Raw genomic sequence first — 24,735 nt, 5'->3', positions numbered from 1 at the left:
GAAAATCGTTCGGAAATCAGATGGGACCAGTCGGAAATAATCAATCTGACAGTAAATCTGACAGAAAATCTCATTGTGTGTACCTAACATTATACGGTGAACAAGAGAAAATGTACCTTGTTAAAAAAAAAAAAAAACTTACAGGACCACTATAGCGAAAAAAGCAAGCAGTTAAAATCGGACAGAACCAACGGGTTTTAGACTAGTCCATGTCCTTATGGGGGATTCTCAGGGTTTTCTTTGTTTTCAAAAGCATTTTCAGGATGGCAGTTGCTAAGTCTAACTGCCAAAATAGTAACACGCCAGCCAGCCTCCGCACTCATTTGTACACTATTTTGGCAGTTAGACTTAGCAACTGTCTAATGCTTTTGAATGCAGGGAATGCATTTGAAAACAAAAGAAAACATTAAGAATCTAACATGAGGAGATGGACTTGTCCAAAACCTGTTGGTTCAGTCAGATTTGAGTTGCTTACTTTTTTCCACTGTAATGGTCCTTTAATAACAAACTATACAACAAAAATCAGTTGTGCGAATGATGTCACATTTATTTCACGTATTTCTTAAAGGGTATCTGAGACAGGGGAAGAGAAAAAAAATTATACATACCTGGGTCTTCTTCCAGACTGATCGATCCCACGCCGCCGTCCTCCGTTGCCTGAATTGTCCACTATTCGCCCCGGAAAGTCCTCCATTCGGTGCAGGCGCAGTCCAGACACGTGCTCTCCCATGGCCGGGAGCATTTTTCCGCCAACACTCCCCTGACCGGGGCATACATGCGCAGTACACTCCAGACCAGAGGACTTTTAAGGGCGAATTGCAGAGGATCCAGGCAGCACAGGAGGACGGCGAGGGAGTGATCAGCCTGGAGGAAGCCCCAGGTATGTAGAATTGTTTTTCTCTCCTGGTCTCAGGTTTTTTTTAAAACAGTATTGAACTTGCGCTGCCACCATGGGGGCTTAAAATATACTCACCAATATAATCGTATGTATGCCGAGGGAGTGGGGCACCCCACACTGGGGTGGGGGCACATTATTTAATATAAGGGGGGGCCTGGGTCCAAATAATTGTATAATACCGTAATACCGTGGTATTTTTTAGACGGTTATCATACCATGGAATTTTATAGCGTTGCAACCCTAATAAATACAATTGTTTATCCCATCAGTTTATTTTCACCTCGTGTTCACTTTAAAGGATACCTGAAGTGACATGTGACATGATGAGCTAGACCTGTGTATGTACTGTGCCAAGTACACAAATAACTATGCTGTGTTCCTTTTTTTCGTTCTCTGCCTGAAAGAGTTAAATATCAGGTATGTAAGTGGCTGACTCAGACAGGAAGTGACTACAGTGTGACCCTCACTGATAAGAAATTCCAACTATAAAACACTTTCCTAGCAGAAAATGGCTTCTGAGAGCAAGAAAGAGATAAAGAGGGGAATTTCTTATCAGTGAGGGTCACGCTGTAGTCACTTCCTGTCTGAGTCAGGACTGAGTCAGCCACTTACATACCTGATATTTAACTCTTTCAGGCAGAGAAAGAAAAAAAGGAACACAGCATAGTTATTTGTGTGCTAGGCACTGTACATACCCATGTCTATCTCATCATGTCACATGTCTGTTCGGGTATCCTGTAAGAGACACCTAAGCAGCAGAGCACACGCCTATGAAAAGCATTTATTGTGTAATGCACACACGCAGCATACATACTCCTCCAAGCTGTTCACTTACTCAGGAGCAGTCCAGTTTCAGAGGCCCAAACGCAGTTGAGTTTCTGTAATGAGAGAGGCACCATACAGGTAGATGTTCCCTGGAGACAATAAGAAACAAAAATCAATATGGCGCATAGGACATTGAAATGTATATAAAATATTCCAGCATTATGGGATCTCTGTAACGCCCTCCCTGCAGGCAGGTTGGATATAAATCATTACAGTGGGCTTCTAGCAAAAGAGGGGGGGGGGGGGGGCATTCACAAATGAAAGTAAAGCACCTCAGGGGAGCTTTACATATGCTTTCCACGGCATAATTTGTTTAGGAATTCCAATTTCAGGCTAGGTTTTCATTAGAATATCTTAAAGAAAACCTGAACTGAAAATTAAAAGTCAAAATAAGCATACACAAGTCATACTTACCTTCCATGTAGTCTACTCCTCAGTGTCTTTCTCCTGTCCCGCATCCTGTTTGTTCACTGTGATCAAGGGAATTTTTCGTCCATTTTGAAAATGGGCATTACCCATAACAGCTTTCTGGTCAGCACACAGTTAAACTGTAACATCACCCACTTGAGCCATAGGGAAACATGGACATTACCTGGTACATCAGTTTTCCTATCAGCTATAACTGACAACAACTGATATTTTACTGACAGCAACTGATATTTTACTGACAGCAACTGATATATTTCAGATCTGACAAAATATTGTCAGAACTGGAAGGGATTATTGTCAGAAGAAAATGGTGAGCTTCTGAGAGGAACTGGTGGCAAGGTAACTATGCAATGTTCATTTGAAGTTACCTCGTGTGGTTATTTTAAATATTTTTGCTCAGTACAGGTTCTCTTTAAAGCAGCAGGGACAGCCTTACTATCCCAGGAAAAAAACACATATATAAGTAGATAAATACTTGTTCTATTTACATAACATATGTATTGTACTGTCCATGTTTTGTTTATATAGTAAATAAAGATAAAACTGTTCCAGGCATTTTCCATCTTTACTGCCTCTGACTGAAGCCAATCCCGATGTCATTTCCTCCCTTACTCTTTTTTTATCCTAGAAACTGTACTGTCATATGTAGCTTGCTTTTGTAAACACATGGGAGCACAGCATAGATCGTATTTCAGCAGCTTCTGTAGAGGGGTGAAGTGTATTTCCCTTCTCAGCCTCAGCCTGTCACACTGAACTGCCCTCAGCCAATCAGTGAGGAACAGGAATGTGGAAGGGGAGATAACAAGCTTCCCTCCCCCCAGCAATGTACCACAATAGGGCTAGGCTGCTTGAGATAAGATTCATTACAGCAGAAACGTTTATGATTATATTGGAATCCTTACAATGCAGGGTCAGGGTGTAGACTACATAATAAACACAGAGCAGTGGGTAAATGGAATTTGATTTTGTGTCTGACAGTCCAGTTTTAAAATGCGGTCAAGATCAAAAATGCAATGGGATGTCGATGAGGTGGGCATGTTACTGCACAGCTAAAAGAAAAAATGTGCAAACTATTCCAGCATCTTCAGCCATGTTTTCTAATGTAGAACTGGGAAATATAGTCTGGCCTCTTGTTTCGGCACTACTTTGAATGACACATGGTCATACCTGAAATGACCATCCCAACAGCTGAATCTACAAAGAAGAGGAAGCAAACTGTACTGCAGCTTCTGTACACAGTTTACATTCACTTATCGTTCTTAGTGTTATTAGAACTTGCCTTGGTGATTTTGGGGTTGTGCATGCTTTACAAGATACAGCAAGCGAGTGAGAGAAGTGCAATTTAAGTGATCTGGGGTTTCTTCCAGCCCCCTCCATGCCCCCCCCATGTAGTTCCAATCCACTACAGTGTGCCGCTGCCCCCTCCAAAAGATCTGCGCATGCACAGCCCCAGTCACGCACCTCCTCAATCGCGCTCCGTTGATGGAAGCATTCTGCACAGGCACAGTGTAGGTCTTACAAACTGTGTATAAGCAGATTGCTCCCAGCCACAGAAACGCAATCAAGGAGGCACGTGGCCAGGGCCACACATACATGACATAGTTCGACTTGGGCAGTGGCACAGTGGAGTGGATCAGAACCACAGTGAGTGACCTGATAGGCCACAGGGGGCTGCAAGGAGCCTCAGGTTCTGCGAGTTAAACTGCACTTCTGTCTCTCGCCTCGGGTATCCTTTAAAGAGACTCTGTTACAAAATTTCAGCCTTATTTCTTCTATCCTATAAGTTCCTATACCTGTTCTAATGTGCTCTGGATTACTGCAGCTTTTTCTAGTTGCACTGTCTCTGTAATGTATCTAATCTTCTTTTCTTTGTCAAGCTTTGTCGAGCCAGGGAGGAATGTGCTGCCTCTGCTGTGATATGGAGAAGTTATGCACGCCCCCTCCACGCCCCCTCCAGGCTCTTTGTGTGTGCTTTGTTTACTACTCAAAGACAGAGCTCTCTGAGGGGGAAGGAAGCTGCCTGTCTCATGCTGAGAACTGTGAGAATCCCAGACTGGAGTGCAGATAATTCTCTATGTAATAAAAACTTGTAGTATACTGTAACATGAGATATATACAACCATCACTTCCTGGTTGGCGGCCATGTTTTTAGTTTGTAAACACTGCCTAAAACTGGCGATTAAAAGCCAGGATCGCGGCGGGGAGCGGCGGAAACGGCAAAGAGGGGCCCAGGAGAACATAATGAATAGAATGGTATGCTTTTTATTGTAAGAATTTGAGAGTACAGATTCTTTTTAAGGAGGTCATACCTTCCCCCCCTTAGCAGATTCTATTATTGTAAATATCACTGAAAGATGAATTGCAATAACTGATATAATGGATGAAGTAGTTAGTATAGCACAGTGATGGCTAACCTTGGCACTCCAGCAGTGACAAAGCTACAAATCCCATCATGCCTCTCCCTCCCAGAGTTATGCTTAGAGCTGTCAGAGTATTGCAATGCCTCATGGGATTTGTAGTTCCACCACAGCTGGAGTGCCAAGGTTAACCATCACTGGTATAGCATATCTTGGAGTTAAAGTGAACCTGAAACGTAATTCAAACAAAAAACAAAAACAGATACTTACCTAAGGAGAGGGAAGGCTATGGGTCCTATAGAGCGTTCCCATTCCTCTCCAGGTCCCCGGGTTACAGTGCTGTCTCCCCTGTTAGCAGTCTCCAACACATTAGTCGAATACTGCTCTCCACCGCAGGCTTCGGAAGTCTTCGGGCGGCTCTGTAGTGCACATGCACTAGCACGCTCCCTCGCAAATGCGCAGTATGGAGCCGCCCATTCCGTGAGAGGAACAGGAAGGCTCTATAGGACCCAGAGCCTTCCCCCTCCTCAGGTAAGTATCTGATTTTTTGTTATTTGAATTATGCTTCTGGTTTGCTTTAAGAAGAGAGTAATATAGTTTATGCTGCAGTACGGGAGGGTGGTGATAAACGGCAGACACTCGGGGTGGAGGGTTTGCTCTGCTCTGTGATGTTACAGTCACAGCTGGACAGGAAGTCAGGCAGGAAGAGGAAATCATTCTCTTCTCTCCCTCCCATTTCCCCCGCATGCCGTCATCTAACTAGCTTACCACTCTTCTGCTATAAAGCCTCATCTGCACGGTACAGTTTTCCATCAGATCAGATCTATTAGATGGATCTATTCAACAATTTACAACCGGTCCAATCAGATTGCGATAAGATTTTGCAATAGATTTTGGGTACTTATCAATGCAAAATTGATCTGAAACAATTTGGACATCTACACACGATGCAATTTCTTATGAGATCACCGGTCGATCGAACGGAAAATTGTACCGTGTAGATGAGGCTTTAAGCTTATGCCAGTCAGACACTAATCACCATTCACCCAATTTGCCAGATCAGAATCTCCCTAATTTGAAACAGAATGAGAAACTCCCTAAACTATGTAAACACAGAGATTAAATGTGACCATACATCTACCAGTGCCGGCAACTGCATGCCCGATCGACGATGCAACCAATTTCAGGCTGAGCATGCCGATTGGACATGCTGCAAGAGGATGGGCTGTCACGGCTGATCAGGTGTGCAGCCATAACGACGTGTGATATCGGGATGAGTGACAAACGCAAAGAAACCCCCGAAACTGTCCCCCCTAATGTCAAATGTGCCCTCCCGCTGCACTATACTTTACCTGTCCATGTCTAGTGGCTCCGTCCATACACACACCCCACGTGGTTGCCAAAATACCATAAGCGTGTGTGATGTCACCCGCGCCCATGTGGGGTACGTGTATGGATGACACGGACAGGTTAAGTATAGTACATCAGATAGGCACAGTTGATATTAGGGGGGACAGCGTCAGCGGATGCAGCTTCACAAGGCTGATTCCTGATTGATTTCAGTATGAAATTGATCGGGAATCGGCCTGCGTTGTATAGGCAGCCAACAGATCTCATTGATTTGTCTCTTGATCATATCTACCCATCATCGCTAGATGTATGTCTACCTTAAGGTGCATACACGCATCAGACTATAGTCTTTGGAAAATGAAAGATCACAGACCAATCTTACCACCCTTCATGTAGTATGAGAGCCATACCTACACCAGTCTTTCTCAACCTTTTTACCTTGGAGGAACCCTGCAAATAACTTTTGGATCTTAAGGAACCCCTGCAAACAATTTTTGGGTCTCGAGGAACCCCTACATTTATTTTTCAGGAGGTGTGGTCTTTAAAAGTAGGTTAGGCTGCTAATTTCACTATCTCCTATTACACTGCCACTCATTATACTGTCTCCTGACCCCTCAATTTAGTGCTTCTTGTTACAGTACCACCTATTATAGTGTGCTCTAGTACAGTGTTTCTCAACATTTTATCGGTATGTACCCCTTTTAAAGCTCTGTATTCACCAAGTACCCCCTAGCATAGTAAACATTATCACAAGAACCCCTTGGCAAATATATATTTAATTGTAGTACACTATAATTGGTTCTAAACTATTTCCAAGCATTTACTATTGCTTTTAATTAGTTAAAACACTAATTTGGTGTTGTTTAAATAAGATTTATCATTTTCTGAAACTCTAAATCTGTTATTCTTGGTGAAGTATATCAGGCCCGAGTACCCCCTGAAACCAACAGATGTACCCCCTGGGGTACGCGTACCACACGTTGAGAAACTAGGCTCTAGTATACTTCCCCCACGATGGGGTAAAATGCCAAGGAACCCCTGCAGAGTCCTCAAGGAACCCTGGTTGAGAAAGCCTGCTCTACACAGTATTTTCTATGGAGCTGAACTCCCCATCAGAAAAAAATCTTTGCAAGATGCTGCACACACAGATGCTGTACAGACACAAAAGATCAGCATCTGCAAAAGATCTGTTCCTGCCAAAAATCCATTCCTGCAAATTGCAATGATAGTCTATGAGATCTGCAGATCATCATACACACATGATTTAACTGACATTCATCTGCAGATCAAGCAATCATCCGCAGATCTGAAAATCCATCCTGGTGGATCTGATCTGCAGATGAATGTCAGTTAAATCATGTGTGTATGATGATCTGCAGATCTCATAGACTATCATTGCAATTTGCAGGAATGGATTTTTGGCAGGAACAGATCTTTTGCAGATACCGATCTTTTGTGTCTGTACAGCATCTGTGTGTGCAGCATCTTGCAAAGATTTTTTTCTGATGGGGAGTTCAGCTCCATAGAATAGACTGTGTAGGTATGGCTCTCATACTACATGAAGGGTGGTAAGATTGGTCTGTGATCTTTCATTTTCCAAAGACTATAGTCTGATGTGTGTATGAGCCTTTAAACTTGGCCGGGGCGCCAGATACAGTTTGCCTCAGAGAGAATCTAGTGATTATCTAGGACGGGAGCCCCTTTTTGATCTGGTGGATCTGTGGGTGAAGTTGTTTACAGGGGATTTTCAGGAAGCCAGGAGTTTTGAGGGGAGTGGTGTAGCTGTTTTTAGTTTTGCGCATCACAAGCTAATCACGAGTAACCACAGTGGTTACTCATGATTCAAAGTAGTTGTAATTGGTGCAGGTATGCGACGGGGTTATTACCCATAATGCCGCCGTCCACCCAGCGTCCTACTGGTCGCGTTGCAAGCCTCGCTATGGCGCACTTCCTCCAAGCCGGAAGGAGGAAGTGCGCTATAGCAAGGCTTGCAACCCAATCAATAGGAATCTTGCAGGCTCGTTGAAACGCAGGGCGGATGGCGGCATTTTCAGTAATTAACCCTGCGGCATACAGCCGCACACCTGCACCAATTACGACTCATTTGAATCATGAGTAACCACTGTGGTTACTCGTGATTAGCTCGTGTCGTGATGAGCAAGGCTAGCTGTTTTTTTTTAATGGTGTAGATCAGTTGCGGCGAACCTGTGGCATGCGTGTTAGAGGGTCACTCAGAACGCTCTGTGGGCTCCTATCCAGTCACCATTTTGGAGGTGCAGGCAGTGAAGTTGAGGCACATGGCCACATGCAGAGTGGGCGGTGGAGGGGTGAAGTCGCGCATTTCTCCCGGATCCATGAGGACGCTTGCGACCCGTCTTCTTCCTCCATGAAATCCCTGTGGTGCAGCACCACGTGAGAGACAAAATGCCTGGGAGGCAGAACACGAGTCGTGTGCATCCCATGGATCCCGGAGAGGTGAGTGACTTCACCCCTCTGCTGTGCACTCCTCATTCGCCCATTTCTCCCCCCGCACCTCCAAACTGACAACAGCACGCAGGCACAGAGAGGGCTCTGAGTGGCCTTTTCCTCTCCTCCATTGTTAGTACTCTGTTGACGCTGGGAGGAGGGGTGGCCACTAGACACCAGGCAAACTCACTATGGGAAGAAGAGGAGGGAACTGTTAGACAACAGGGCCCCTATGCAATTCCATTTTTCTCCCGAGTTTTCTCCTAGGTGATATTTTCACACCTTGCTTTTTTAAAGGGACTCTGTGGCCTTTTTTAAAAAAAAACAAAAAAGTGTCACTTATCTGGGGCTTCTACCGGCCCCCTGCAGCTATCAAGTCCCGCGCCATCACTGAAGCCCCCTCCGTTCCTCGCCACGGATCACCTGCCAATTATTCGTCTAACTAGATGAATAGTACTGCGGCTGCATAGCTCCCAACTGTCCCTCTTTCGGGGCCATGTCCCTCTTTCCTCCTCATTTGTCCCTCTTTCAGGACTTTGTCCCTATTTCTATGTAAATATATATATATTTCTCTATTAAAAATTGTGTTTAATTGACTCTAAACTTTATTCCCATCCTGTAAATTGATACATTACTAATTTTAAAATGTTAATATGAAGGAAAATGAACCAGGACAGAAAGGACCAGTGTGGTTTGAATTATAAAACAACATGTTATTCTTATGAAATCTCAATGGTATGCGTGACAAGGGGTGTGACAGGGAGTGGTCAAGGGTTGTGACAGGGGCGTGGCTTAAGTGTCCCTCTTTCTCATCTCAAAAAGTTGGGAGGTATGCGGCTGCGCGGCTGCGTGGCCTCGCTACCTCTCGCATCCCCGGGAGCTTACTGCCCAGGTGCAGTACAGAGCAGGGTTGTGAAGTCGGAGTTGGAGTCGAGGCAATTTTGGGCACCCGGAGTCGGAGTCGTGGTTTCAGAAATGGAGGAGTCGGAGTCGCACGATTTTTGTACAAAAACCACAGCCCTGTTAATTATTAGACTAAGGAGTCGGAGTCGAGGAGTCGGAGTCTGAGCAATTTTGGGTACCCGGAGTTGGAGTCGTGGTTTCAGAAACTGAGGAGTCGGAGTTGGAAGATTTTTGTACAGACTCCACAGCCCTGGTACAACGTTTTTTTGTACTGAGCAGTAAGCTCCCGATGACGCGCCGCAGTGCTATCCGTCTAGTTAGATGAATAATTGGCAGGTGATCCGCGGCGAGGAACGAAGGGAGCTGCAGTGACGGCATGGGACTTGACAGCTGCAGGGGGCCGGTAGAAGTCCCGGGTAAGTGACACTTTTTGTTTTTTTAAAAGGCCACAGAATCCCTTTACACCACCAGCAAGCAAGAAAATATTGGTAGTACCTTTTCACCTACTTATTGGTACTTTTTCAATTGCAAAATGCTGAAAAGGTATTTTAAATGGCTTATGAAAAATTATCTCCAAGGAGAAAAAGTTAATTGCATATACGCCCGTGGCCCATATGCAATTAACTTTTTAACCTGAGTTTTCTCCTAAGAGATAATTTTTGATCTTTAATTTAGAATAACTTTTCAGCACTTTGCATTGGAAAAAGTACCAAAAGTAGGTGACAAAGTAATATCTAAATTAAATTAAATTATTTTTTTTCTTTGCTCTTTGGTGGTTTAAAGGGCATTGACAAGTTTGAAAATATCACCTACGAGAAAACTAGGGAGAAAAAATGAATTGCATATGGTCCCTGGTACGCTGTACAGGAGAGAAGAGAACACTAGACACCAGCTATACTGTATGGGGGAGGTAAGAATATAAAAACATAGGTGAATATACAATCCAATGAACAGCAGAGTCTGCAGACATGAGGGCCCTACTTTAGGGGACCCAGCAGGAAACCTCATCGGGAAATTCTGCTAACGTGATTAAAGCCAATGGGTACCGCTAATAAAAAAAAAAAGTCGGATGCTCACCTAAGGAGAGGGAAGGCTCGGTCCTAATGAGCCTTCCCTCTCCTCTCCCGGTGCCCTCGGTGCTGCGCTGGCTCTCCCGTTCGCGTCCGCCGCTGCAGGGACTTCGGAGGTCTTCGGGAGCACTCGGGCTTCCGAAGACGGGCCACTCCATACTACGTACGCGCGAGTGCGTCATAGAGGGCACAAGAGAAGAGTTATTCATTCATTTTGGTATCATTTATCTAAATCATCGTTAAAGGACCTCTGTCGCGAAAAATCTTAAAATTTAAAATATATGTAAACACATACAAATAAGAAGTACATTTCTTCCTGAGTAAAATAAGCTATAGATTACTGTTCTCCTATGTTGCTGTCACTTACAGTAAGTAGTAGAAATAGGACATTACTGACAGGTTTTTGGAGTCCATGTCCTCATGAGGGGTTCTAAGGATTTTCTTTATTTTCAAAAGCACTTAGCGAATGGCAGTTGGTCCACCCAACTGCCAAAAAAAGTTTACAGTGAGCAGGGAGGCTGGCCAGTATCTTTGTATAAATCTTTATCAGGGAGTGTCTTTATAAAGAATAAAGGCCATGCTGAGAATCCCCTATGGAGAGATGGACTAACCCAAAACCTGTCGATAATGTTAGATTTCTACTACCTACTGTAAGTGGCAGCAACATAGGAGAAAAGTAATCTATGGCTTATTTCCTCAGGAAGGAAAGTACTTCTCATTTGTATGTGTTCATATCTATGAAATATTACATACGTTTGAAATTTAAATTTTTTTTTTCGCATTAGTGGTCCTTTAAACATGACGGGTGTTCTAAAATTTTACCATTCTGGAAAAAATAAAAATCCTTTGTAGCATGTCCATTCTGGGGAGATAGTAGCAAAAAAGTTTCTGTACCGTGTTAGCCAAACAAATTATATAGGTAGAAAAAAAAAAAAAAACCTTTTGTAAGAAATAATACCTTTTAATGGCTAAATAATAGAGTTAAATGATGCAAGCTTTCTGGGATCTAGTCCCCTTCTTCAGGCATATTTCCAGATGTAAGCTGAAGTAAAACACTGATGCAGATAAATGGTAAACATGAAGATGACAGTTGTGTTGGTTACTGTTTAGCCGTTAGGTGTCAGGTGATCAGCAGGCTGGAGCCAGTGAGTTAGTGCAACCATACATGAAATCCAGCAGGTTTCTGAAGATCATGAAGCCAAATCAATCATGTTACATAAGGTGTCATGAATCCTGTTCCACAATTTAAACCTTCTGTTAATGTCTTGAACATTTTCATAAATTTGTACTCAGAAACTTTTCTTGATTGATCATTTTTGAAGTTACCCTTAAGAACAAGTACTTTTAGATCTTGCATGCTGTGTCCTGGATCACAGAAGTGTTGGCCCACTGGTGTGTCCATTTTACCCTCATTAATTTTAAAGCGGTGATGGTTCATTCTTGTGCGCAGTTTTTGTCCTGTTTCTCCTATATAGATTCCTCTTGAGGGGCATTTCATGCAGCGTATCATGTATACAACATTGGATGACTCGCAGGAAAATTGGTCTTGTATTTGATGATATTTCTGTGAGTTTGGTATTTGTATTTGGCTTGTGCTCAAGATATAAGGGCAGGTCTCACACATTGTGTTATTGCAGGGTAATGTGCCTGGAGTATTTGGTGTAGATAATGCACTTCTGATAATCATTTGTCTCAAATTGGGAGGTTGTCTGAAAGCAAGCAGTGGTAAATCAGGAAAAACATCCTTCAGGCGTTTGTCTTTATGGAGTATTGAAGAAGAGGAGAAGGTCCGCACGTTGTCCTAAAAAGAGTCCTTTATTATGGACGTATCCAAAAATTCAGTAAACACAGTCACCCATCTCCAGCTGACATGTTTCAGACCAGATGGTCCTTAATCATAGCTGAAGTACATATGACACAGGAAGAGCCTATATACCCTCCTCCTGTGGGGGAGGCGGCCCTGAAACCAGGGATAGCCTTCTAATCCACAAAAAGAGGGGATATTAACAATAATAGGCATATTAAAATTAATAAAAAACAACTCAAACAGTGATATGATACAAATAGTAAAATGAGGGAGAACGATAGAAGCGGGCTCAGGTGCAAAATTAGGTAATAAGGGCCAAATCCCACCGGGAATTTAAACCACTAGGGGATCTCGTACCCAACCTATAGATCCATAAAGCCTCCCGGCTTTTTAATTGTTTGGTAATATCCCCACCCCTGGTGCTTTGAGAAATCCTTTCCAGGCCGTGGTAGGAAAAGGAAGACATGTCGCCATGATGGACTTGGCGAAAGTGTTTCGCCACATTCGAAATATTGGTACTCAACCAACCTGGACCACAGTAGTGTTCAGCCATTCTCGCACGTAAAGATCTAGTGGTACATCCTACATATTGGATGGCGCACTCGCTACAATTGACCAAATATATGACGTATCGAGTGCCACAATTGATAAACTGTTTGATAGGAAACCTATGGCCATTCGCAGCGGAAATCGCTTCCTGGGTTCGGGTATGGACATTGCAATAGTGACATGTCCTCAAACCACACCTATATGAGCCCGTCACATCAAGCCAGGTACGGTTCGCAGACCCAGAATTAAATAAACTTGGAGATAGTGATCGGGCCAGAGTGGGAGCACGCCTGCTCGCAAAGCGCACCCCCTGCTTTATGACATTACGCAAATCCTCATCCCCCTCCAGAATCGGGAGGTATTTTTTGAGGATTGAAACGATTTCATTGTATTCAACACTGTAAGTTGTCACAAAGGTAGGTTTAGGGGACTTGACCCCAGTATAATCTCTATTGTCTAAAAGTTGGTTCCTATCCCTAGACAATGCCCGGGCTTTACCCCTCTTAATCATTGGTTCTGGGTAGCCCCTCTCCCGCAGCCTGGCTTCAACTTTCCCAAATTCCTCCTCGAGCCAAGCTGCCTCCGAACAATTGCGGCGGGCTCTAATAAACTCCCCAACAGGGACCCCGCGGATAGTATGTGTCGGATGACAGCTGGTGGCTCGAAGGGTAGTATTGCCACTGCTGGGTTTACGGTAGGTCTTAGAGAGTATCGTCCCCCTAATTGAATCACCAACCAGGGTGACATCCAAATAATCAATGGAATCTTTACGCCAGTTGAAAGTGAACTGTAGATTAAGGGTATTGCAATTGAAGTAGTTCAACAACAAAGGGATATCCTCAGGTGCCCCTTTCCAGATGACCAAGAGCAAGAAGGAGGTCGGGTTGCTGAGGAGGTGTGCTTGCAGTCTCGTCCTCACTGCAAGCGGCTGATGGAGGGCCTGCTCAAGGATTGGAAACATGAAACAGCGGGCGCCCAGCAGGTAATACCAACACCTTCTCATGTTATTGCCTGCTCTCCTACATCTGCACCCTTTAATGTCAATGACTGCCCTTCTACATCTGCTCACACTGATATCCCTAATCCACATGCCACTAATGTGCCTGGCAATATCTTTGAACAGGATTTACAACTGTTTGACTCACAGGGTCTGTTGCCCGTGTCCCAAGCTGCTTTTGGCCAGGCTGTGTCTATAGATGAAGGGACCTCTCAGCAAGAATCCACCTGGCAGTGGCCCACGAGTGAGGAAATTAGTGATCACATACAGAGGGCCACCAGCCTTACCCACATCCCCCAGGCTACCACTGAGACTGTCCGGCAGCAGGACGATGGGGTCGTTCGGGGGGATAGACATTTGATAGGCCTGGGTGATCTGGCTTATGATTCTGATAGATGCCAGAAATTTGCGGCCGTTTTCTCCAGGAAACCATATGTGGGCGAGGTGGAGCCTGAGATAGGTTTGAGATCTTCCTTCTCGCAGTTGGAGTCTCTTGTTGAAAAGGAAACAAAGGTGTGGTGGGATTTAACCACCCTGAAGCAATATGTTGCTGAGAAAATTGTACCCAGGGGTTTACGTATTAAAAAAGTGCCGACCACAGTATATTCTGATCAATTTACAGTGGAGTGGAATGTCATTTTGACGGACTGTTCGTTGGCCCTGATGAGGTTAATAATCTCCTATGAGGAAAACAAGCTCATTGATCTTAAGTTGAAAATTACAGATCTGAAATCGAATATTTCGAGGTTTAGAGACTTGGATCAGTTTGATGTTCTTAATAAAAGAATGCAGGACAACATTGTTAAATTAGAATCTATCATTACGGAAACTAAAAGATCAAAATACCTGAGAGATGTGCAGGATTATAGATCCAATGTTGTTTATGAGTGGGGTAGGTGGGAATCTATGGCAAGATCCCCTAAACCACCGAGACCAATTCTACGTCGACCCCATAGGCAGCAGCCAAGACGAGTGAGCTTTAGTTCACCAGAGGCGTCAGAATTTTCGGATGCCTCTGATCGTTCTAGTGAAAGCCGCTCCTTGCAGGCTGCGGCTATTTTTGCCTCATCAAAAAACGCCCAAGGCCAGGCCACGTATTACAGGGGACAGAGGAAGGGTCGCAAGAAAAACAGAAGGAGGGGAGGAGGAAGACCAGACGGGCGGGTTTGAAGCACAAAAGGGGTAGAACTAGACAGGTGGCGGGTGAAACATGTAGTGTGGTTAACCTCTCTCACCATGAGCTTTCAGAGGTGGAGACACGGATTTTGGGTAGAGGCCTTTCTTTCGCACCGACCAATCACATGGATGTGTTCAACACTATTGTGGATGTGAATAGGTTCGTGCGAAACCTTTTATTGCAGAAACACTTTTCCGATTCTAATACGGTGAGAATGGGCGAACAGGGGATAAGGACTGGCGTTGCTGATATTGGAGGCTTTAAGGAAACAGATGCTAGATGGGCTTTGGATCATCTGGCGTCTGAAAGTACTGGGTTAGTCTCCCTTGATGATGTTAAGCCGGTCCGGACCCGTAACCCTGACTTCTACCCACTAATGAGTAGGACCCATCATGTTGAGACCTTTCAGGAGTTGGTGGAGAGGGATCTAGTTGAGCTGGAAAGTAGTCGGAACTTCTGCGGCTCTAATCTGTCGCACCGGGAACGGCAGGCCCTCCGTGACCTCAAGAATAATGCTAATATTGTTATTCGCAGTGCTGACAAGGGGGGGGCGGTTGTCGTCCTCGATAGCGACAGTTATAGAGCCGAGGCACTGAGACAGCTAAGTGATCCCGCCGTATACCAGAGACTTAGAGGGGATCCCAGGACCCTGTTCCAGAAGGAGCTCATGGATTTGTTATCCTTTGGTCTTAGCTTGGGTGTTCTGGATCAGAAGATGGTGGACTACCTAGGTGTCACTTGTCCAGTGACTCCGGTTTTTCACCACCTCCCCAAGATCCACAAGCCAGGCGTTCCCCCGGAAGGCAGGCCCATTGTGGCCGGCATCGGGTCTCTGGGGGAGCGCCTGAGCGAATGGGTTGATTCTTTACTTCAGCCTTTGGTGAGACGTCTTCCGGGTTTCATTAGAGACACTAAGCATCTTCTCTCGAGCCTGGGGGGCTTTGTCTGGAAGGCACAATACCATTGGATCACTATCGATGTTAAGGCCCTCTACTCATGTATACCCCACCATCATGCCATTAGAGCCATTAAGTATCACCTCACTAGATACTCTACGTATCCTGAGGACCTTCAGACTTTTATTTGTATGACCGTCGAGTACCTCCTGACCCGCAACTATTTCATGTTTGATGGCGGTTTCTACCTCCAGAGATGTGGCGCCTCCATGGGGGCCAAATTTTCCCCGTCCTTAGCCAATCTCTACATGGGATGGTGGGAGGAGTGCCACGTCTTTGGGGGTGAGAGCCGCCTTCTGGGGGATGTTGCGTGGTATGGGAGGTACATCGACGACCTCTTGGTCATCTGGAAAGGGGCACCTGAGGATATCCCTTTGTTGTTGAACTACTTCAATTGCAATACCCTTAATCTACAGTTCACTTTCAACTGGCGTAAAGATTCCATTGATTATTTGGATGTCACCCTGGTTGGTGATTCAATTAGGGGGACGATACTCTCTAAGACCTACCGTAAACCCAGCAGTGGCAATACTACCCTTCGAGCCACCAGCTGTCATCCGACACATACTATCCGCGGGGTCCCTGTTGGGGAGTTTATTAGAGCCCGCCGCAATTGTTCGGAGGCAGCTTGGCTCGAGAAGGAATTTGGGAAAGTTGAAGCCAGGCTGCGGGAGAGGGGCTACCCAGAACCAATGATTAAGAGGGGTAAAGCCCGGGCATTGTCTAGGGATAGGAACCAACTTTTAGACAATAGAGATTATACTGGGGTCAAGTCCCCTAAACCTACCTTTGTGACAACTTACAGTGTTGAATACAATGAAATCGTTTCAATCCTCAAAAAATACCTCCCGATTCTGGAGGGGGATGAGGATTTGCGTAATGTCATAAAGCAGGGGGTGCGCTTTGCGAGCAGGCGTGCTCCCACTCTGGCCCGATCACTATCTCCAAGTTTATTTAATTCTGGGTCTGCGAACCGTACCTGGCTTGATGTGACGGGCTCATATAGGTGTGGTTTGAGGACATGTCACTATTGCAATGTCCATACCCGAACCCAGGAAGCGATTTCCGCTGCGAATGGCCATAGGTTTCCTATCAAACAGTTTATCAATTGTGGCACTCGATACGTCATATATTTGGTCAATTGTAGCGAGTGCGCCATCCAATATGTAGGATGTACCACTAGATCTTTACGTGCGAGAATGGCTGAACACTACTGTGGTCCAGGTTGGTTGAGTACCAATATTTCGAATGTGGCGAAACACTTTCGCCAAGTCCATCATGGCGACATGTCTTCCTTTTCCTACCACGGCCTGGAAAGGATTTCTCAAAGCACCAGGGGTGGGGATATTACCAAACAATTAAAAAGCCGGGAGGCTTTATGGATCTATAGGTTGGGTACGAGATCCCCTAGTGGTTTAAATTCCCGGTGGGATTTGGCCCTTATTACCTAATTTTGCACCTGAGCCCGCTTCTATCGTTCTCCCTCATTTTACTATTTGTATCATATCACTGTTTGAGTTGTTTTTTATTAATTTTAATATGCCTATTATTGTTAATATCCCCTCTTTTTGTGGATTAGAAGGCTATCCCTGGTTTCAGGGCCGCCTCCCCCACAGGAGGAGGGTATATAGGCTCTTCCTGTGTCATATGTACTTCAGCTATGATTAAGGACCATCTGGTCTGAAACATGTCAGCTGGAGATGGGTGACTGTGTTTACTGAATTTTTGGATACGTCCATAATAAAGGACTCTTTTTAGGACAACGTGCGGACCTTCTCCTCTTCTTCATTGTTGTTTTAAGGACTTGGCCATCCTGGTTCCAGCACTGTCCGTTTCTGTGTGAGCGGTGTTTCCGAGTGTTTTTCTACATTTATGGAGTATTGGTTGTAGGGCTTTTGATATCTTCCTCAGTGTCTTTAATTTTGGGTTGTAGGTTACCACAATTGGGATTCTGTTGTTTTCAGTCTTTGGGGTGTACTTCAACAGTTCCTCTCTTGATTTTAAAGTTGCTCTGTGTATTTGATCATCAACGATTTGTGGATGATATCCCTGATCTATGAATATTTTACGTAGTGACATAAGTTGTCTGTCTCTGTCCTCTGAATTAGAACATACTCGGTTATACCTCAGAGCCTGGCTGTAAACAATAGATTTTTTGGTGTGTTCCGGGTGGAAACTCTTCCATTTTAGGTAAATATGCCAGTCAGTTGGTTTACGGTATATGGATGTTTGTAAAATTCTATCTTGTATATAAATTGTGGTATCCAGGAAACTAACATGGGAGGTTGAAATGCTGAGCGTTAACTTGATGTTCATGTGGTACTCTGAGAAGTTTTTGTGGAATCTGATTAATTCTTCCTGTGATGCTGTCCAGATTAATAGGATATTGTCTATAAATCTGAAGTAAGCCCATGGTTTAATTACACAAGTTGAAAGGAAGTTTTCCTCCAATCTGGCCATAAACAAATTTGCATATTGGGGCGACATCCTACTTCCCATAGCACTGCCCATTGTCTGTAGATACATATCATTCCCAAATGAAAAATAGTTGTGAGTTAGTATATACCTGATAAGTTGTAGTGTGGGCTCTGTTGGTAGATCATTTAGCTGAAGGAAATGTTGGCAAGCTGCAATACCGTCCTCGTGTGGAATGTTGGTATAAAGTGATTCAACATCCATTGTAGCCAGGATAGCACCCTCTGGGATTGGACCCATGGCAGCCAATTTGTTAAGAAGGTCAGTGGTGTCTTGGATGTAGCTGGCTGTATTCCTTACCATAGGAATACAACAGGACAAAAACTGCGCACAAGAATGAACCATCACCGCTTTAAAATTAATGAGGGTAAAATGGACACACCAGTGGGCCAACACTTCTGTGAACCAGGACACAGCATGCAAGATCTAAAAGTACTTGTTCTTAAGGGTAACTTCAAAAATGAGCAATCAAGAAAAGTTTCTGAGTACAAATTTATGAAAATGTTCAAGACATTAACAGAAGGTTTAAATTGTGGAACAGGATTCATGACACCTTATGTAACATGATTGATTTGGCTTCATGATCTTCAGAAACCTGCTGGATTTCATGTATGGTTGCACTAACTCACTGGCTCCAGCCTGCTGATCACCTGACACCTAACGGCTAAACAGTAACCAACACAACTGTCATCTTCGTGTTTACCATTTATCTGCATCAGTGTTTTACTTCAGCTTACATCTGGAAATATGCCTGAAGAAGGGGACTAGATCCCAGAAAGCTTGCATCATTTAACTCTATTAGTTAGCCATTAAAAGGTATTATTTCTTACAAAACGTTTTTTTTTTTTTTTTTTCTACCTATACATTCTGGGGAGACTGCTTTCTATTTTCTGCCCTTTGTGACTCTCAAAACAGCCACAATCTATCCTGCACCATTCAATCTTCTTTAACCACTTTGTCCTCCTTGACGTATAAAAACGTCAAGGAGGACAGGCGCGCTCCCGCGGCCGATCGCGTGCGTGCACGCGCACTCCCGGCCGCGGAGTCGGTAGCCACGGAATCAATGTATCGGGCTATGGAGCCCGATCATTGATTCCTCTCCCCCGCTGAAAAAGAGACAGCTTCTCTCGGAAGCTTCGCTCTTTCTGAAGCTGTGTCCCTCTAAGCGTACATTGTACGCTTAGAGTGACGTCATGTAAAAAAAATCGAGATTGCCATCTTGTGGCCAAAAAGTAAAACTACAAGTAAATGCCCAAAACATTACAATACACCAATATTTCCCCAAATAAAACACTTTTATATCCCACCCTCCCAAAAATGCCCACATAAAATGTTTAATAAAAAAAAACAAAAAAAACATTACTATAAAAAAAAAAAAAACACATAAATATTTACCTAAGGGTCTAAACTTTTTAAATATCTATGTAAAGATGAAATATTTCTCTCTATTTTTTTTTATAAGCTTGTAAATAGTGATGTATGCAAAACGGAAAAAATGCTCTTTTATTTCCAAATAAAATATTGTCGCGATACATTGTGATAGGGACATAATTTAAATGGTGAAATAACCGTGACAAATGGGCAATAACAATACGTGGGTTTTAATTATGGAGGCATGTATTATTTTAAAACTATAATGGCCGAAAACTGACAAATAATGAATTTTTTCATTTTTTTTCTTATTCTTCCTGTTAAAATGCATTTACAGTAAAGTGGCTCTTAGCAAAATGTACCCCCCAAAGAAAGCCTAATTGGTGGCGGAAAAAACAAGATATAGATCAGTTCATTGTGATAAGTAGTGATAAAGTTATAGGCTAATGAATGGGAGGAGAACATTGCTCGGATGCATAAGCTGAAAACGACTGAGATGTTAAGTGGTTAAAAAAAAAAAAAAAGAGAGAATTTGATCAATTTCTTGCTCGAACAAAACAAAGCTTTCGATTTTTCTGCACAACCAACTTTTTTTTTTTTTAAATCAAATTGGTGCACAAACTGATATTTTTATTGTATTGCATGCGGCCACCTTGTGGAAAATTAGGAATAAAGTCCCTTTACTGCTTGACATCTTCCCTCACTTCCTGTCCTCTGTGACACCCAGAAGATCAACAGGAAGTAGCCAACATTCTCCCCTATTCAGACTCAGACTGTAATAGCAGCTCTGCTAGGACTCTAACCTCCCTAGCTGTGTCCAAATACCCCATCGAAGTTTCCAAAGAAGTTAGCCATTTATAAACACACAGCTGATGCCCCTATAGGAGGCTTGCAGGGTGTCACCCTTCAGCTGCTGAGACCCACCCCGGCCACTAGGGGCAGAGCTCTCCTCTATTGACACTTCCAGCATGCACCTAGGCAGGAGAATCTGCATGTATTCCACCCCCCGCAGCTCCACAATGAGGAGAAGAGAAGTGAGGCTCACCCAGGACCAGGTAGGTGCTGCTCCTCCTGCAAATCTACCGCTTATCAAACCTGCTGCCTCCCTCCCGTGACGTCACCCCATGCCGGGCCACGCCCCCGTATGTGTACCGACACTAGAGGTCACGCCCCAGTGTGTCTCCACCGCTAGAGACTGAGGCTCTGCCGCCCCCCTCGTTACTATGAGGAGAAGTTACATTATGACTGTAGAATATGGGCGGGCTCGGGTGATCTGATTTGCTGTGAGCGGTAAACAGAGGCCGGTCACGTGACTGCACTTTGCAGGAAGTGGAGCGTGTCAGGTGATCGCCTGGCCCCTCGGTGCGCATGTGCAGTGCAGAGCGGACCCGCTGCCCCATGCACACCACCGGTAAGTGACTGTGGGCTTCCTCCTCTCCCATGCCTGATGTCCTGTTCCTCTATAAGATGCCTCCGGCGCTGCAGTCACCTCAGTAGCCCCCCCCCCCCCCGCCAGAGGGGGAGGTGTCCTGCCCGGTGTATTGGGGAAACTAGCAATAGCGACCCCTACACTCGTAGGCAAACGCAGGGGGGGGGGGGGGGGGATTACAGCTGCCCAGAATCCCCCCTTAGACCAGGGCCGGTGCAGTGTCTGGGGACAGGCACAGGTGGAGACACCAGAATATCTGCAGGTATCCTGCAGCTCAACGGTGTTGTAACATTTTAGCATATACCCGACAGAATAGCATACAAATGCTACTGAGCATGTGCAAAGTGATGCAAGTCATACATTAACCCCATAATGCCCATCAGCAGCATTAACCTTGCAACCCGAGTTAGCTGCCTGGGTGCTGATGGGCAATCTCCACTATCCAAGTGGACATAGAGTTAGAATAAAAAGTTGTCCGAGAGAAGCGAGGGGGCAAGGGGACACTGATTCTACTTAAAAGGACTATATCACTTTTTAAATTTATGCTATTCTGTCGGGTATGCTAAAGTGTTGGAACCTGTGTTCCTACTTTCACTATCAAACGTATGCCAGGAGGGATAGGATAGTAAAAGTCTATAGGAAGTAGGCTAGTTCGACAGTGTAGGTTAGATTGTTGGAGCACCCACTTTCTTTTCCTGCTGCAGAGCAATATGGATTGCAACCACTAGTGTAAGAAATAGGAGACGCAGCAGTAAACGCTATCCACACCACTAACCGAATAAGTTCAGTAATGTTGCCTGAAGCCCAGTGGACGAGGGTTCTGATGTTTAATTTTAGTATCAGTGTTTCTCGCTGGGTCCTCTATGTCAATGCTCCCCAACCCTGTCCTCAAGAGCCACCAACACTTCATGTTTTGTGGAAATCCACAAAAGTAGTTAATCAACTCTGCTGAGACACTAGTTACCCTACCTGTGAATTTTTGTGGTTTCCTGCAAAACATGTACTATTAGTGGGCCTTGAAGACAGGGTTGAGGAACTGTGCTCTATGTCGTACTACTTACCTTAGTCATAGTATAATGTCCTACCATATTATTATGCTCCCTGATTTACATTCAAAAATGTATCACAGGTGGCAACATCTTAAAGTGTACCTGAGACTGTTTTAATTGGTGTATTTATACCTACCTGGTTAGGTGTTGCAGGAGTTAACAAGGGGTTAATAGGCTAGGTAGGGGTTAAAACTTAATGGTGGGGGCACTTTATTGAGGCCATATCACTTTATTTTATTTTTTTTAACTTGTGAAACTTGTTTTTTTTTTCTTGTCTAACGTTATTGAGTGATTGTTGCTATTTGCTAGCAACAGTTATTCACTTTTACACAGGACCGTGCACAAGTGCACCCACGTGCAGCGGCTGGCAGAACTTTTTAATAGAGAACGTAGCTTCTACTTCCAAGAACCTACTCCACCACAAATTAGGAAGTATCAGTTATGTTCTAAAACTATAAGCAGTTAAAGGGAAGGTTCAGGGACGCTACAAAAAAAAAATCAAAATCCACATCCACTTACCTTGGGCTTCCTCCAGCCCATGGCAGGCAGGAGGGGCCCTCGGCGCTGCTCCGCAGGTTCCCGGTGGCCGACCTGGCCAGGCCGGCGGCCAGGTCGGGCCTCTTCTGTGCTCCATTGTGCGTTCCACGCCGGCGTGCTGACGTCCGATGACGTCAGCGCACCGGCGTGAAATGCACAATGGAGCGCAGAAGAGGCCCGACCTGGCCGCCGGCCTGGCCAGGTCAAGTCGGCCACGGAGACCACCGGGAGCCTGCGGAGCGGCGCCGAGGGCACCTCCTGCCTGCCACTGCTGGAGGAAGCCCCAGGTAAGTGGATGTGGATTTTTTTTTTGTAGTGTCCCTGAACCTTCCCTTTAAAGGGAACCTTAACTGAGAGGGCTATGGATGTTTACTTTTAAACAATGTCAGTTGCCTGGCAGTCGTGGCTGTATCACACATCTGAAACAAGCATGCCGCTAATCTAGTCTGACTTCAGTCAGAGCACTTGATTTGCATGCTTGTTCAGGGGCTGTGACTAAAAATATTAGAGACACAGGATCAGCAGGAGAGTCGAGCAACTGGTATTATTTTAAAAGGAAAAAAATCCATATCCATCTCAGATTAGGTTCCCTTTAAAGAACTCACGAGGTGACATGTGACATAAGATGGACATGGGTATGTACAGTGCCTAGTACACAAATAACTAGGCTGTGTTCCTTTTTTTTCTTTCTCTGCCTAAGAGTTAAAAATCAGGTATGTAAGTGGCCTTTCCTGTCCGGGTCAGACTCTAGCGTAACCCTCACTGATAAGGAATTGCAGCCATAAAATACTTTCGTGGCAGTAAATGGCTTCTAAGAACGGGAAAGAGATAAAAAAGGTCAATAGTTCATATATTTTAGCCCTGCCATACTTCAATTAACCAGCTGGGCGGTATGGACGAGCTCAGCTCGTCCATCACCGCCGGAGGCTGCCGCTCAGGCCCTGCTGGGCCGATTTTCATGAAATAAAGAGCAGCACACGCAGCCGGCACTTTGCCAGCCGCGTGTGCTGCCCGATCGCCGCCGCGAGCAGCGGCGAAAGAGGGTCCCCCCAGCCGCCTGAGCCCAGCGTAGCCGGAACAAAAAGTTCCGGCCAGCGCTAAGGGCTGGATCGGAGGCGGCAGACGTCAGGACGTCGGCTGACGTCCATGACGTCACTCCGCTCGTCGCTATGGCGACGATGTAAGCAAAACAAGGAAGGCCGCTCATTGCGGCCTTCCTTGTTTATTCTGGGCGCCGGAGGCGATCGGAAGAACGCCTCCGGAGCGCCCTCTAGTGGGCTTTCATGCAGCCAACTTTCAGTTGGCTGCATGAAATAGTTTTTTTTTTATTAAAAAAAAACCCTCCCGCAGCCACCCTGGCGATTTAATCAGAACGCCAGGGTGGTTAATGTGTCATTGAGAAAAGGCCATGAAACAGTAAAAGCTTAAAAAGTTGATTGAAATATAAAACAAAACTGCAGGATAATTTTAAAAGTCATTTTTAGAAGGAGGAGGACAGATACAATTGTTTATCTCAATTTTTTTTCCGCCTCGGATGTCCTTTAAGGTGTCAGTCTGTGCTGACCAGTCAGAACAAATCCATGTCTGTAGCTGTATTTCTGGTTATTTCTTTATCTGTCTATGTATGTTTATATATATTTATATCTTTGCCTTTTATTTTATTTTCAGATTAATCGCCACGAGTTTTCATACACTGAACAGGCAAAACCTAAAACCACTGGCAAGTTAATAACACTGAATATCTTGCTGCAATGGCATCCTTCAAGAGGTCGGATATATTGTCCAAGAAGTAAAAAGTCTGGTCTTGAAGGTGATGTGTTGGAAACAGGAAAAATGGGCAGGTGTAAGGATCTCAGTGACTTTGAAAAGGGCCAGATTGTGATGGCCAGGCGACTGGGCCACAGCATCTCGGAGACTGCAGCTCTGGTGGGGTGTTCCAGGTTCGCAGTGGTCAGCACCTACCAGAAGTGGTCCAAGGAAGGACAGCCGGTGAACCGGCGACAGGGACATGGGCGCCCGAGGCTCATTGATGCGAGTGGGGAACGGAGGCTAGCCCGTCTGGTCCAAACCCACAAAACGGCCACCGTTGC

General features: G+C 44.9%; 1 protein-coding gene across 1 annotated transcript in view; it reads right to left on the bottom strand.

Moving 5' to 3' along the window:
- The window catches only part of LOC137544750 (uncharacterized), a 103,918-nt gene that overhangs the window by 3,370 nt on the left and 75,813 nt on the right, over positions 1 to 24,735 (bottom strand). Inside the window, exon 6 of the mRNA XM_068265841.1 lies at positions 609 to 760. Coding sequence (XP_068121942.1) covers positions 609 to 760 — 152 coding nt within the window. The remainder of the gene's footprint in view (positions 1 to 608; positions 761 to 24,735) is intronic.

The sequence above is a fragment of the Hyperolius riggenbachi genome, chromosome 2, assembly GCF_040937935.1.
Source record: "Hyperolius riggenbachi isolate aHypRig1 chromosome 2, aHypRig1.pri, whole genome shotgun sequence".
In the NCBI taxonomy this organism is placed as follows: Eukaryota; Metazoa; Chordata; class Amphibia; order Anura; family Hyperoliidae; genus Hyperolius; species Hyperolius riggenbachi.
The sequence above is the reverse complement of the archived record's forward strand: the minus strand, read 5'-3'. Positions and strand labels throughout refer to the sequence as shown.